The sequence below is a fragment of the Etheostoma spectabile genome, chromosome 5 (genome assembly GCF_008692095.1).
Source record: "Etheostoma spectabile isolate EspeVRDwgs_2016 chromosome 5, UIUC_Espe_1.0, whole genome shotgun sequence".
In the NCBI taxonomy this organism is placed as follows: Eukaryota; Metazoa; Chordata; class Actinopteri; order Perciformes; family Percidae; genus Etheostoma; species Etheostoma spectabile.
The window spans coordinates 21,306,069-21,322,131 of NC_045737.1; the positions used below are offsets into that span (position 1 = coordinate 21,306,069).

The window sequence follows — 16,063 nt, forward strand, 5'->3', positions numbered from 1 at the left end:
CATCATCATCATCATCATCATCATCATCATCCTCAGCCGCAGCAGCAGCTTCGCCATCATGTGGTGATGGTGCAGTAGATATGACGTGTTCCTTTGGTGTGGGAGATCTGGGTTCGATTCCCACTGCGAAACATCAACCAATGTGTGACTGAGCAAAACACTTAACCACTAGTTGCTCCAGAGGTGTGTGGCCTCTGACATATGTAGCAATTGTAAGTTTCTTAAGTTAAAAGCGTTAGCTACATGACATGCAATGTAAACGTCATCATCATCCCCTTCAATATGTGGAACAGCACATTTGGCGGATCAATGATAGAAAACCTGTCTGATCTTTAGACTTGGTTCTTCACACAAGTTTCAACAGAACCTCCAACACCTGCAGTCTTTTAGGGAAAATAAACGTTTTCGCTGCAGCAACTGGAGGTCAAGTAAGTCACTGATACTCAAGTTTTAGCTTCTCATGGTCATAAACCTGCTCTCTGATTTTTGGTTAGGTAAGTTCAAAGGTAAGACCAATGTTTGAGGGTTTCCAGGCTAAAATACAGCCGCTGTTTTGAGGCAAGGGTAAGAGTTGTGTACATGCTGTTGTGCTGTGTTTTATCATCCGTGTCCTTAATAAAGATTGCTAGAAAACCTTAAAGAAGTCATTACAACCATCTAATAAACATTGCAGTGAAAGTGACTAATTTTCTTATGAAATATGATCCAGTGAAAGTCTCTTCATGTTCAGCTATACCGCTCTCTCAAAGCCGACTGGGTAAATGCACTGTGCTAACTTCCACCTCTGCTCATTGTGCGAGCTGCAGGGCAGGGGTGTGCAGCTCATTTTTTCTGCACTCATGCATTTACGTCACTTGACTTCCATTTAAATTCCTCTGCACCCTGCAACCCTTCCTCCCCTAAGAAGCACAGGCATCCACAGCACACCTCGTGATGTGTTGCCTACCTGAGATCAAGTGCTCAATTGTTCAATTATCGAGTGAAACCTACGTCATGTCACTGTTTTACTGAGCCATAAATGAAACAGACAGACAGAGTTTATCCTGTGGTGTTTGTGGCCTCTGTGACAAAAACACACACAAACAACACACAAAAGCAACACACACACACACACACACACACACACACACACACACACACACCGCTCACCATCCTACACATGGAACACACAACAATCTTATGAATGATGTGTAGGTAGGAGGTAGTGTTTACTTGTTTTTGTAGTGCGTCCCCCACGCATTGCTGCTTTAATGAGCGAGAAACCCAGCTAGCCACCAATGGAATTACAATTGGGAGCACTGCTCTCTGATTGTGTGACCTGAAGCAGCAGCCAATAATGGTTTGTACATTTTCCGCTCCACACTACACATTCTAAATATAAAGACAAAGAGAATAAAGCTTTTAGCGGGCGAGTGCACTCCAATCAAGTGTCTCTGTTTCCATGGGTGAACTTTGCTTAGTGACACACTGAAAATGCATTCTGGGGGAGAAGGGTGTGTCACTGATGGTAAGGTTATGGAGACTGAGCAGCACACAGCGTTCGGTGCACAGTACATCGCTTCTGAAGTGCTTGTTGTGTAAGAGCATGTGATATACAAACACACACACACACACACACACACACACACACACACTAAACAAATCAGGAGGAAATTCTTCCTTCATGGATCAGTAATTCTTTTTTTAAAGATGATTTTTTGGGCATTTTCAACCTTTATTTTTTGACAGCACAGCTGAAGACATGAAAGGGGAGAGAGAGGGGGAACGACATGCAGCAAAGGGCTGCAGGTCAGAGTTGAGTCCAGGCCCACTGTGTTGAGGAGTAAACCTCTATTTATGGACACCAGCTCTGCCAACAGAGCTATCTGGGCTCCAGGATCAGTAATTCTTGCTTGAAATCCACACTGCACCTAGTCTGTAAAAAGGCATCCACTCTTTGAGAAAACTTTTTTCATTCAAACACCTCCTGAAGTCTCTTGGTACAGGAAGATTTAACACAACTAAGAAGAAGTGAAGGAAATTAGTCTTTAAGACTGTTTCCCAAATAAGTGCTAAATAATGCTTCCTGTTTTTTTTGTGCGTGCATGCTCATGCATCGTTGTGAGGATGAGTTTGTTTTTTTAAATTGAGAATTTGGAAACTAGGTACATTTTGGCCAGCAAATGCGTTACGACTTTATTAAAAATTAGAATACAGTTTAGCTCACTTGATGATACTGTTTGGGGTTAGGCATGTAGTTGTGATTTTAAATGTTACTGTTGGGGACAAAGGCAGCTGTTCCAAAACTTTTTTGGCTTTTGAAGTAAAGTGTACTTGCGACTCATTGTCACAAGTTGCATTTGACTATGAGTTGCAAGCATGTCAACCAAATAAAGATTTGTTCTTGTTGTTGTTGAGTATATGGATGGTTTTAGAGGCTTGAAGAGGTAAAATGACTCAGTATTTCACAATAAAAACAAAGACTAGAAAAAGAAGTCTGAAAACATGTACATAGAGTATGTTTTCATCTAATTTTTCTATCTGTTTATATTCTTGTTACCCTTCAACTGGACTCGTTGGAATACATCATATCAGTGAGTGCCCTCAGTGGTACAGTGTGAGAGTGTGTGTAACCTGCAAGCAATTACATGGACCTCTCCCAGATGGTCACACTGGTCACTTTTCCTGACTGCATTTGTAATAAGGACAACGGCTGCTTGTGTGTGTGTACGTGTGCGTGTGTGTGTTGCATCACCACATTATAATTCTCCCAGCTAAAAATATTAATAGCAAGTTTCTCTTAATAGAGTGTTTCAGCTTCAGTTCTGGCAGGCCAAGTAGTCAAGACGCCGCTAACAGACCAACAACACGGTCGCATTAGCTGAGCTGCAGCAGCCCATCAGCTGGTCAACTCTCCTCTGCTAAATGACTACTCAAAGCTGCTTTAGTTTGCTCTTACTGCTTGGTGGTTGCATCTATGCAAGGCCACCTCTTCCCCAGCTCTACCTTGTCATCTATAATGTGATATACGCTTCTATGTTGTCGTTGCTGTTCTGTTCATATGGGGGAGGAGTTTGGCTCTCCCAATCTTAAACTGTGAGCATCCCCTAATGCTGCTGCTGCCCCCTCCTCGGAACAGAGCCATACCGCCAATTTTAATTTGTAATTTATTCAATAAAATCTCTTAAAGCAATTTTTTATTGCCTGCGTTGTTCTTGACGTAATTCACCTGACAGAAATGGGATTTCTTGTTGAAATTGAGTAACACAATCTTCAGCTGTGAACAGCAAATATTGTTGTGTGTGATCTCTGTGCAAATGCCTAACATTTTCTTTTTGTACATATAGTACAGGCACAAGCACACACCAACACAATTACACACACCAAAGGGAGGTACTGCCACAGCCTAATGTAATATGCTTGACCCTGACACTAGTTTAATGTGGACACAGAGTGTAAGTAACGGTTTGAGTCTGTTTTCATTAAGGAGCCTGACAGAATGACAGAGAAGGGGCTGAATGTAGCAAACGAGAGGAGGAAGACATTCAAACGAAATGGATAAATTACCAAGTGAGATGATACCAAAAGTCATTTAAATGTTTAGACAACCATGCATTAGGAAACAGCACAGATTAGAAGTGTGTGTGTGTGTGTGTGTGTGTGTGTGTGTGTGTGTGTGTGTGTGTGTGTGTGTGGGTGTGTGTGTGTGTGTGTGGGTGTGTGCGGGTGTGTGTTTGCGAGAGTGAGTGCGTAAGAAAGAGAGAGAGAAAGCGAGTGAGAAAGAGAGAGAGAGAGAGAGAGAGAGAAAGAGAGAGAGAGAGAGAGAGAGAGAGAGAGAGATAGAGAGAGAGTTGTGCACATATGACATTTCTGTGTTTTCATCATAATAAAAAGGCTGCCACAGTTATTAAACAGTCTACTGGTGCCATCTGCTGGATATTCTTTTATTACCTTTCTGGTCTTTGCAAAAGTTGTCACTAGAGAGCAGCACTGTCTCACCACAAACTAATATCCACTGCTTGTTGAAGCTGGTTAGGTGTTAATACAGTGGTGGTATTTAGATCCTTCACTTACTTTAAAATAATTATACCACACTGTAAAAATACAAGTAAGAGTCCTGCATTGAAACTGTTACTTAAGTAAAATTATGTAAGGAAAATGTAAAGTACTCAAAGCAAAAATACTTACTGCACAAAATGTCCCCGATTGGCATTTCATTTTCTATCAATCAAATAATTGACAAATCAACTAATTGCTTCAACTATAGCTGTGCATTCTGTTGGCTAGTTTAACTGTAAAGTAAGTAGTAACTAAAAAAACTGTCAGGTTTTAATTGTTGTAAAGTACAAATTGCAATATTCCTTCTGAAATGTTGTAGAGGCAGAAAGTTACATGAAAAGAAAGGACTCAAGTACTCAAATGTGTACTTAACTTAAGTACAGTAACGTGAGTAACTATACTCAGTTACATGTAGTCATTTTTCTTTTGAAACTACCTACAGTGATAGAAAAAGTACTCCAATCCTCTACTTTAAATATACTAGTAAAACAATGTAAAAATACCCCAAGTAAGTCCTGTATTCAATATCCTTCTGTAAAGTATTATCAGCAAAGTGTACTTAAAGTAAGAAAAGGGTTATTGTACTGAATTACATTGTGTATTACATTATTATTATCATTCGGATGCATGAATGTGTCCCAACTGAAGCTATGCTTAATGGAAATATGCATTCAAATGTTTTAATTGTATGCATATACTTCAATTGATATGAATGTGGCTGTGAAAGTGAGAGTCTCTCTGTCTGGAAAACTGTGGCTAGGGGAAGGAAGAAGCCAAGTATGACAATTATGCTCACATTCATTTTGGGCAATGGATACTTCCAAATGAGAGGAAGTAGTAGTATTGTGTTATCTATTTATTCTGTATTATCTTTTTGTGCAGCACTTTGGAACCCTTGTGTGTTAAAATCGTGCTATATATATATAAAGTGGATTGGATTAGCTATGGCTATGACAAGAGTGTGGCTAGCATAATTTGCATCAGGGGATGAGGTTAGTGGTGGCAACTAGTCTTGATTGCACTATTAGTGGTAGTTCTCTGTCATCTCTGCCAAGTTGACTGAATTTTGTTTAAGTTGTCATTATACAATGTGTTCTTTATAATAATGTAATGTTCAAAATAGTGTGACTAATTTAGTGTAAATTCATGGAAAGGAGACTTTTACCCATATTAACATAAGGTAACTGTGCCTGATATTCTTGTGACCTTTGGTTACTCTGACAAACAGCTGTTGACATGTTTGAACATAGATCGACGTGGGTGTGATAATAGTTCAGCTAGAATCGTGCAAAATGAGGAACCACTATTTGGTCAAATTAAAGCCACATGCAGTATGTAACAAGAATGTATTGTTGGTATGCTTACTGGGTTACAAGTCTATGTGAGTAGTTCTTTAATCGACTTTCTAAACTTTGTGATTTATAAATGTCTGCTACGGCTTTCAGCTCTTTTGCAAATGCATTGTTGAAAAAAAAAAATCCTTGTGACGAATGTCCAAAGTTGTCCTAGCAAGTTGAGGAAGTAGATGTGAAATTTATGTCAGTGATTATTGAGGTCAAAAAGGCCCTCAGACTGTAAAACCCATTCTCTGTGGATAATCCTACAAAACACTCAGCAATACAAAGTTTTAATACCTTCTGGTTTAGCAAGAGCAGCAAGATCGGTTTGAACTTATGAATTTGTTTTGTGGACTGTATATTTTCTAGGATATAAGAAGTGAAATTTGTGTCACAGCACAATAAAGACATTATGCCTGAGTAAACAGACTCAGTGTTTTCTCCAGCAAGTTTTATTTTAGTGGAAAAAAACAGAAGGAATCAGCCAAACTTTAAAGTGCAGTAATAATACCAACACTGTCAAAACAAATGTTGAAATAAATAAAAACATATTATATTACATACATAATAAAAAAACAACTTCTTCCAGCTTGAGTTTACCAAGTGTAATCTATCTCAGGATACAGAATGCAATGACACCAACAGTGGATAGTGCATTTTATAAAGTAGACAATACAATTGGAGATTCATCCAGTATTGCCTTTAGTAGTTAACACAGTGTTGTCTCATAAAAAGACCTGTCATGTCACAGTGGTCGTAAATGTGAAGGAAGGACTTCCGGTATGAAAATAAGACAGTCCTTGCAAAAGATCAGGCACATAAGTCAAACAAAATAACGCACAAACACACAACCAGACACAAAGGCACCATTCCCTTGAGTAGAACATGTCAGGGAAATTACCTCATAGCTGCTCCAACTTGCTGGCTCAGAATCACAATTGTTCAAAACAAGTGTATATTGCCGAATGCTGTTTATCAGTTTCTCCTGGAGTAGGAGGTTCAGATCCACTGGCCATGTGATGCCAGCAGCACAACTAGCTTTTCTCTGAATGTATAAAAGCATATACTTCTGAAATGTATTAGTTTCAATTGTACAAACAGTACATTTGTACACACAAGTGTTGATAATGGCGGATAAAGTCAACGCCTGCAAGAGGCAGGAGAATGAATTGAAAGAAATGCAACCTGTGGTCTTCATCCATGGCACAGCACGTCAGTCTCAAACTGCAGCAGCTGTCCCATAAAGGCCAGGTTGGGGGAGATGACCTGACGCCGCTGCTTCACAAAGTCAAAGGCCTCATCCAGCTTGACGCGCTGCGTGTGCATGAGGTAGGCCAGACATATGGTAGCAGAGCGGGAGATACCTGCCTGGCAATGCACCAACACCCGACCACCACTTTGCTTCACTGAGTCTGTAGGCGGAGAGCGGAAAAAGACGAGACAGCAAGAGGAAGAGAGATCAGCATATTGCGCTTCATTTCACATCAGTTTTTTTGACATCATAGAGAATGTTTCACAAGCAGCAATACAAAGAAAGCTTTAAACTGAATGATTACAGAAACAAAAACAACCTAGATACAAAAATGCATGACTCCACCTCTGTCTCCAACTGACATTAACTTTACAAGTTAAAAGGGGTCAAAACGGGCAAAAGAAAAAAAGTAATATGCTAATAAAGTTCCCTTCCACATCACGTGCAGTGTAATCCAGTTGTTTTGTAATCAGACGATTACACTGTTGGCCCATAAATCTAGGCTACAGAATGGATTATAGTGTACAAGCTGCTTAGAGAAATGTTTTGGATATTTCATGTTTCATCAAGAGTGTAAAAAGATGACTCACTCAACTAAAAGGAGACTAATTATCTGTGTGTTTGGTGGGTCTACTGACTTTGTTACAAAACAGTGAGCAAATGATAACTGAAGTTCCATCTGAAGGTTACCCTTTACACAGGCTGGGAGCTATGGATGTTTAGGGGGGAAACTCACCGATGAAGGCGATGGCTGTGGTGAAGCAGGCTCGGATGTCAGCAGCTAGGCTGTCCTCCACAGTGAGCCGCAGGTACTGAAACTCCCCCTCATAGAAGTTAGGGCATGTGGAGGAAACGTTGAGCACAGCTGTGATGCCCGCAGCTGCGAGGGTCTCTCTGCGGGATGAGTGGATGGCACTGCCCAAAAACAGGAAGGGCAGCAGCTCCACTGGACCACCCTGCAATTTACAAATTCAAGACAGTCCATGTTTAAAACCAAGAACAACAACTAAGCAGTTTGGTCTTTTTATGCTATACAATTTTAGATTGTGTTATCATTCAAACTCTTTGTTAAGTTGTAAAGGTTTATTTTACCTGATCATATGCTGGTGTCCTCCGACCTGTCACTGTTGGCTCTGGTTCCACTGCAGAGAGGTGATTGCTGGCTGAGCTGTAACAGAGCTCTGGATAGGCCTCTGAAAATCCCTCAAATCCACCTAAAATGGAGATCACACAGTATTAGCTAAAGTCATCTTTATATATACATGACACATAACTTAAATTGCAAGTTCATCAGCTTGTTTATCCTTTAGGTTATTGAGATTAAACAAATTACACTCTTACATAAAAAAAAAATACTTCTATTAACTCAGCTTACATATGATCAGTGCATAAGTATTAGTAACCTACACACATGGCTCATGTTTGAGTTTTTGAAGTCAGAAAACTTCAAAAACTCAAAAAAAGGACACATTTTGGTGCATCAACATTGGTGAAGAAAAAGTCTAATTACCTTGCAGAAAGCAGATCGGCGTCTGAACCTCGTTTTGCAGGGCGGTGAGCAGCATCTGGGCCACGCTCTCTGCCTTCAGGTCGGCCACGGAGCGGCTGCGCTCATCCACCACCACCACCGGGGAGAACTCCCCGCGCCGCAGCCGGCCCTGGAGCGTCTTGTCCGGGATGAGCCACTCCAGAGCCACCACTGAGCTCTTGGATCTACGACGCAGCACTGAGTTCCAGTTGACGTTTCGGGACTCGAAAATGTGCGTAAAAGAAAAGTCGAGGAAAGGTCTGCAGTCGAGCAGCACACAGCCAGCAGCGGTGTGCTGTTCCCGGGGGGTCCTGAGTATTTGAACCAGCTCATTGCCACTTATTTCCAAAGGCTCACTGCTTGAACTCATGGCTGAAAAAAAGTGTATTTAAAACAAGTTAAAACTAATAAATAAGGAGCCAATTTGTTTTTAACGACTAAAATAGGCTTTCAAAGAATAAAAAATAAATAAATCCGGGTTAAGGGTTTTTTCTGTGTGTATTTTAAGATAATAAAGAACTTTTGGAGATGATTTTAAAATCTACTGTAAATATATCTAGAGAGCACGTTCTGCCTTCTCCGTCAGGTCTGTTAAAATCATCTTTACTGTAGCTTGAGTTTCACTTGTTCATTGATAACAGCTGTGAGAAGGGCGGGGTCACCGCGGCCCCGCCTTTGTTTTCCACAGAAGGAGTAACGTCACAAGCGGAAGAACCATATAAGGCCTGACCGTCACTCCTCATATGGACACTGACGTCAAGACTGATTTTCCTACCGCGCACTGGCTCGTCTGGGGTTATCCCTTGTTTTTGTGTTGAATGAGGATGTTAAAACCCAACCACCGCTAGTTATTTAGGTTAGATTAAACCTGAGCTTCTGTATGCCACTGCATTACAGCTTGTTTTCATGCAGAACACACTAAAGTATCACAGTCCTCTCAATGACTTCCCTTTGGTTGTTGCTTTTTACATTGAGGAAAAGTGAAATGTTGCACTGATAAAATACCAGAACAAGTTGGAATTGCCTTGTTGCTGCTCTGCTGGGAAATCTACAGCACAGTTTCTTCTCTATGACAGTATAGTCTATTAGGCCTACACAACACAAAAATTAAAATCCCCGCCTCACAATAAAACAGCTGCTCGGTGCACTGGATATAGGTTTTTCATTGATAATGTTAAATAAGTAAAGATGGCACACTATGAGGTTCTTTGTAATAAAACAATGAAGACGGATGACGGTTGGTAGGGTGTGTTCCTGTTAAAAAGATGAGACTCAGGAAGGCTTTTTCTCGGTGACCTTAAAGTTTCTTTAAAGGTGCTCTAAGCAATGTTGGGTGATGTCACTTCTTGATGACATTCAAAGTATTTTCAAACAAAACAAGGCTAGCTCGCCCCTCCCTGCTCCTCATCCCGTCCCCTCTCCCTCCCTTCCGTGCACTAACCCCCCCACCCCCAAATCCTTCTTGTCGGTTATTGGCTGGAACGTCAAGACTGTTTGTTATGTTTGGTGGTGCAGGTTGGCACAGATTATTTTGTTGCTGTTTGTGGTGCCTGGGCTGTTTACAGAGACCACGTTTTTTATAGTGTGTTTAGGGGACAGGCAGCTAGCGGATAGTTTTCAATGCTTTAAAAATGTGTGACATTGCTTAGAGCACCTTTAAAGTTAGAACAGTTACTTAAAATGAGTGACGTATTTTTTTGTAGTTTAATCTTCTGGTTTGAAGTCTGTTTCCTGATGAAATGGATTTGTTTTTGAGTGTTAAACTTGCTTTGAAACTTTAATTGTTGCTTATCTAGTTGTGAATATTTAGTGAAACACCTTAGAGTTGAAATTTTAGTGGCTTAAAGTACATCTCAAGAGCAGTCTTTTTTTGCTTTTACTTGAGTAGTTTTCAATACAAGTTGACTCAATTCTAAATGAGTAATATTTAAATCCAGTAATCTAAATGAGTAATATTTAAGTCCAATAATTCTAAATGAGTAATATTTAAGTCCAGTAATCTAAATGAGTAGGATATTATAGATATCTTTCCACCACAGTATAACATTATCCTGTAATCTACAGAATAACATATTTTTTGTACAGTGTGCAGTGTGGGACAGTTTATATCAAAGTTTAATCTAATGTCTTTGTCCTAATTTCCTCACAACCCACGTTCAAATGACTCTGCCTTCCCACGTACGTCTCCCACTCAAACCTCTGACTCCACTTTCTTCATGTTCCCACTTCCCTTCTCTCTCTCACCGCTGTCTGCTGGTCCCTCAGCAGCACTCCCACTTCGTCATGCTCTCCCCCAGCTGAGGCTGCAAATTCACTGCACACACACACTTACACACACTTACACTTACACACTTTGGTACACAGTACATCATGGCTGTCAGCAGAGCTGCTGAGCATGCATTTACTGTAGCCTCAATCTGCACTTTGGGCTTGAACACACACATACTGTACAAACCCACAGTGAAGTGAGGTCTGTTGAGTTGGACAAGTGTGACGTGTCTCTGTGTGAGGGAGTCTTAAAGAATGGCTTCTTTTTTTAACATTCGCCCCCATCTCAGCAGCCCGACAGGAAAAAGCACTGTACATACATCCTGTCACCATCCATGCAGGCCTCAACAGCCCCCCCCTCATACTGTAGAATCACAACCCAAGCTACATTCGTCACAGCTCATGACCCAAACTGACTAAACCTGATTCAAAATGTTTACGAGAAATTACCCTAAAAAACCAAAGCACAGATTGATTTCAGAGGTGACTTATTTACTTAATTCCAGGATGCGATGACTCATACGTCAATCGATCACTCGCTTTTACTTTCATTTGGTTCAGATGTTTCAATATCTTTCCTATGTTTGCACATCAGAGCGTCATGGTTGCCAAGGACTCCGCCAACAATACATCTGGCCTGACACAATGCTGAGAGATGGGTGTGAATTAGTTGTTGTTAATGATAATGATGAGGATGATGATGACTTTCTACTGTCCTATTGGAGGAAATTTGACTTTTACATTGAAAGCAAGCAAAGGTGCTGATAATAGCACAATTTATGAAAGATAAAAATGGCAAGAATAAGTAGAAATATGACATGACAGAAAGAGGTGGCTATCTTTTGAATCAACTTGTGTCATCAAAATCTACAAAGAGCATACTGATGGCAGACGGAAGCAGAATTTAAGTCTGGTGATCATGTTGCAAGAAAACTGTGACATTATACTGTAAGTAATGCAAAAATGTTCCCTTATTCAGTCTCTCTGAACGGATATATAGATACATTAACATTTAATGAAACCCTGATGAAAACATCTGCTGCTATCTTATACCCCGCCACATCTCCCCCTTCCTTGCACAGGAGGATTATCCAGGATTAATTGGATGACTGGGGATTTTAATCTCTGAAAAAACCCCACTGTAATCCGTGAGATTTACCTCATCCCTTATTCCTCTCATAAACTCCCACCATCACTCCATTCAAGGGGAACTTGACCCTGCTGGGGTGACATCATTCACGTGTTTTGACGAGCTGGTGCTTAATGTTATGGAAAGTTGATGGTTTCTGGGGGATTTTTAAATGTGTGTGTGTGTGTGTGTGTGTGTAAGTGTGGGTGTGTTGTACGCTCTAGTTTTCTTACACCACAAACATTCTTTTTATGAGTGAGATCGCAGTGTTTGATTCACCATGATTCACATTGACAATCCTAGTTCATTGTTTAGGGCAAACAATATATTTATCAAAAACATTTAGACAACCTTTGTGCCTCATTTGCATGTAGCTAACAGCTTTTCCCACTTCTAACTTCTGTTATTTCTAGACATGATTTAGCACTTTGTGTTGGGGAATTTATTCAGCCACTGAGAGAAATATCTGACATGAAGCAAGTAAAACCTCCCTGGCATTTACTGTATGTATGTGTGTGTACTGTATACAGTATTTTCATCACACTGTGTTATGTGTGTTTTTTTCCTCCTTCCTCCTTCTCCTCGGCTCCTCAGCAGCTCTCTTCTGACTCATCATCACTCTAAAAGATCATAAACACAGTAATGCAAATTTTCCAGTTCCAACTTAGCACAAACAAATAACAGAAAAACCTGTCCATCTAAGTTAACACCTGTTGATTTTTGTGCTTCAGTAACTGACATCACTTCCTGGAAAAAGTGAGTTATACTTTCAGAGAAAACAGCTTAATGGCGTAATCTGTTCAATTGTAAACAATAAACTTATTTATGAATTATTGTAGCTTCATATGATATGACATATACCTAAGCTTTGTACATCATTATTCACTTCTCAAACTATATGATTACATGACCACTTCCTTTATCTCGCATCTTTTAGGGTTAGTCATGCTCTCTGACTGTTCCGTGTCACCTCTTTCACATCCACCCTTTCCTGCTAACCTCCACTACTCTCTTTCTCTCCACCACCCACTTATTTTACTGTCTCTTACCCCAGAACAACAAGGAGGCCTACGCTTGCTGCCAGACTTAAAACAGTAACCATGGCAATGACTGGCACCAGCAGGCCCGCAGCAGGTTGAAAAGGTGAGTAGTTGTCTCTGTGGGGGAGTGAGGGTAGAGTGATCATGGGTCGGTGTGTTTGGTCAGGTAAATGGGAGACTGTGAAGAAGAGTATGAAAAAAACAGAGAGATGAGCTCTTAGAGTTGTAGAACAATATTTGTGTATAGGCAAATATAGAGGCAGGACATTACATCTTTCAGTTTAGAAGTAGTTGCATCCACTGATTGGGAGTATTTTTTAGCCAGTTTTATCTGCGGTATACTGTAAAGCACATTTTAATACAGTTAAACCTAATATGAGTTGTATTAAAATCCATACAGCAATAAGGAATATGTATGGAAGAAAAGACAACATAAAATACAGAGAGCTCACATTGCAATAAAAGGAGAAAAAAACACCAACACTCAAATATTTTGACACACCCTGCCTTGCACCCCACAAATACACGCATAAGCAATAACTAATTATAAGCCTTTAGTTCAGAAAATGTAATTACTTTGAAATTAACTGTTTTGCTTGATAAGTCATGGATATCCTTAAACATGGGCTGGAAGACTAACTTGTACACCAAGACAGACATTTGATTAATCTCACATTTTTATAGCACCCAGTTTTACAGATCTTAAAGTGTTTTGTTCATTGCCAGTTATTTAGAGTTGACAATTGTTTATTTGAGTATTTGTTTGCTTATGTGGCAATTATTAAAAAGTGCTAAATTAACTTGGATGTGATGTTGCCTTTGACCCTTTCAGCATTAAATTGTCTGACCATTTTTCTTTAAGGTCATGTCTAAAAGCTGTACTCTACCTGTCAGTAGGAAAGTGACTTGGTAGAAGACTGTTCCACGTTGATCTTGCAGAGAGCAGCGATATGTTCCTTGTTCATCCATATGCAGCTGATTTAAGACCACAGATGAGTCATCTGTCACTACCAAGGCTTTGAAGTTACTCTCGATCAGCTGCACACACGCAGGCGCACACACACACATACACACACAAATGATAGTTGTAAGTTAGTGGGTATGATACAGTAAGTAAGTAACATCTTTTCATGATGATACTGTACAGATACTGTACAGCTAAATAAGGAACAGAATATAATTCAAAGGAATCAGGAAGTATGAAAAGTGGTTTTAACCTTTACAGTTCCTGGCACGCCGGGGGCCCAGGAGTAGTGGTACTCTGGTTTTTCCAACAGAAGACGATGCCATGGAAGGAAACATTTCAACACTGCCTGGCCTCCCTCCTCAGCCAGCACTGGGTACTCTGGAGAAAGGGTGAAAGGAGAGAAAATGAGAGATGTTTCATTCGTTTGTGTCAGGATAACTTGAATAATCTTTTCATTAGCCGTGCACATGGACTGGCTGCAGCAATGCCTCGCTTATGGACACATTTACACGCATGTGACAGCATGTGTCCATGTAAAATTAAATGGTGCACTCTCAGTAAAGAGACTAGCCTCCGCCCACTCACCGACAACATGCACACACATACACACTAACAAATAAATAGAAATATACCACCACAGTCCAGCTGGCCAGAGGGAGAGGGACAGATGTATATCTTGTAGCGACAAGAGAAGCAATCTATTACTCTTTGTTTCAAAAGACCTGAAAACCATAACACACATGCGTGCGCGCACACACACACAGACACACACACACACACACACACACACACACACGTGTCCTGTAAACATGCAATGAATATATAGTAAGTACACGTTGTGCTCCTACAAGGATTTACACAGCTATAGAAGGACGGATCAGACAGAACAAACTTACCACACTTGTTGGGGCACAATCCTGAGATAGAGACAAACAAATGATCTGTAACTAATGCATTTTGTACACGACACAGACTTATATAAAGTGCCCGGCCTCATACTGTGCAGAACACCCACTGATATTTATGCCAATTACCATCACGAATAAATGTGTCCAAGTGTTTTTCTAGGATTTTCCTGCCCTTCTCCAGGATCTGAATGGCTTCAAATGTTACAGATCCTTTAAAAAAAAAAAGAGCAGGCTTTATCTTAATATATAGTGGACTTTGATCTGATTACAGTGTCATATCTAAATGTATTCAGTGCTATACAAGGGAATACATTTGATTCTCACCAGTTTGCTTGGTTTTCAAAAAGCGGTCAAATTCACTCTGGTACTCAGTTCTGGCTCTGTACAGAGTGGTGGGATCTGAGCAGTGGGAAAGCGACAGAAATGTTTTACAGATTAGGGCATCTCACTTATACTTTAGTTCAGAACAAATAAGGGCAATAGCAGTAAAAGCTTTAATTGCCAAATAATAAAAAAAAAACTTTAGTTTCCTGACATTATCAAAAAAATTAAAAAAAATTAAAATAAGAGACAATATAAAAGTTGTATTAGGTCACTTAATAGCATACTCCACAATCATGCCATGTTGTCACTCACCAATGACTCCCTTTCGCTCCTGGCTGGTCTCTTTGTAGGTCATGTATGCATGATCACAAATCTTTTTCATTTCAATCTGATTGTCCACAGTGGGAGCAGACAGGACAAAGTCCTCAAGTAGGAGCCTGATCCTGTGGTCACACTGCAGACAGGCCTCGGCTGCAGGGACACAGCAGAGCAGGGACACCAGCAACAGCAGCATTTGACCAATGTATCCTGAGCTTCCGGCACATCAGGTTGAGTCACTTTGGCTATTGTGATTTTTCCACAGTTTCTGAAAACCGAGTTGCCAAATATTACTGCTGCTAAAAACATCATTATTACTACAACCAAAGATTACCATCTCTGCTTCAACCCTGCTGCCATCACCAGAGACGGTTTCGTTACAGAGAAACTTTGTTATCACCACTCCTACAGCTGCTCTTACAGCAGCGGGTACTTTGTTTGTTTTTTAAAGATTATTTTTTGGGCATTTTAAGCATTTAATTCCACAGGACAGATAAAGACACAAAAGGGGAGACAGAATGGGAATGACATGCAGCAAAGAGCCACAGGTCAGAGTTGAACCCGCAGCCACCATATAGAGGAGAAAACCTCAACATGTGTGCACCTGCTCTGCCAAGTGAGCTAACCCAGCCACAGCAGCAGATACTATAATGTTTCTACTGCTACAGTGCCACAAGTAATAGGATAACACCCATCACTTCTGCTTTTACTTTTAGCGTCAGGTCATAATTCCCATTGCCTAATAACCTAAAAAAATTGCTGGTGGGTCCATGCTAGCCATTTTGTGTTTTCTGGGACAGGTTTACAGCATAGTATGTATAGTAAAGTGTTTTCTGTCAGTTTGGTTGTGGTAATTTCATTTAACACAAATGCATTAAGCAATAAACACACGTGTTTAGGGGCCTGAAACTAAAATTTACTTTTATTACCTGTTACGCCCATACATAACTGGTA

At 40.3% G+C, this 16,063-nt stretch overlaps 2 protein-coding genes across 3 annotated transcripts in view; both read right to left on the bottom strand.

Moving 5' to 3' along the window:
- Nucleotides 1-5,809: 5,809 nt before the first annotated feature.
- Nucleotides 5,810-8,787, bottom strand: dusp2 (dual specificity phosphatase 2). Its single transcript, XM_032516855.1, has 4 exons — nucleotides 8,138-8,787; nucleotides 7,720-7,841; nucleotides 7,364-7,583; nucleotides 5,810-6,787 (listed from the first exon to the last, which is right to left on the bottom strand). Exons 1-4 carry the CDS (start codon nucleotides 8,523-8,525, stop codon nucleotides 6,570-6,572), a joined length of 948 nt encoding a protein of 315 aa, XP_032372746.1. The 5' UTR covers nucleotides 8,526-8,787; the 3' UTR covers nucleotides 5,810-6,569.
- Nucleotides 8,788-11,979: 3,192 nt separating this feature from the next.
- LOC116690099 (izumo sperm-egg fusion protein 1) overlaps nucleotides 11,980-16,063 on the bottom strand; it is a 61,474-nt gene continuing 57,390 nt past the window's right edge. The window contains exons 3-11 of one of the 2 annotated variants that reach the window (XM_032516853.1): nucleotides 15,104-15,377; nucleotides 14,792-14,866; nucleotides 14,594-14,677; nucleotides 14,456-14,476; nucleotides 14,192-14,281; nucleotides 13,810-13,937; nucleotides 13,480-13,630; nucleotides 12,602-12,770; nucleotides 11,980-12,172 (exon numbers count right to left, since the gene is read on the bottom strand). In XM_032516853.1, coding sequence (XP_032372744.1) covers nucleotides 12,091-12,172; nucleotides 12,602-12,770; nucleotides 13,480-13,630; nucleotides 13,810-13,937; nucleotides 14,192-14,281; nucleotides 14,456-14,476; nucleotides 14,594-14,677; nucleotides 14,792-14,866; nucleotides 15,104-15,305 — 1,002 coding nt within the window. In that variant the 5' untranslated portion in view covers nucleotides 15,306-15,377 and the 3' untranslated portion in view covers nucleotides 11,980-12,090. The remainder of the gene's footprint in view (nucleotides 12,173-12,601; nucleotides 12,771-13,479; nucleotides 13,631-13,809; nucleotides 13,938-14,191; nucleotides 14,282-14,455; nucleotides 14,477-14,593; nucleotides 14,678-14,791; nucleotides 14,867-15,103; nucleotides 15,378-16,063) is intronic. The other variant, XM_032516854.1, reaches the window with a different exon arrangement.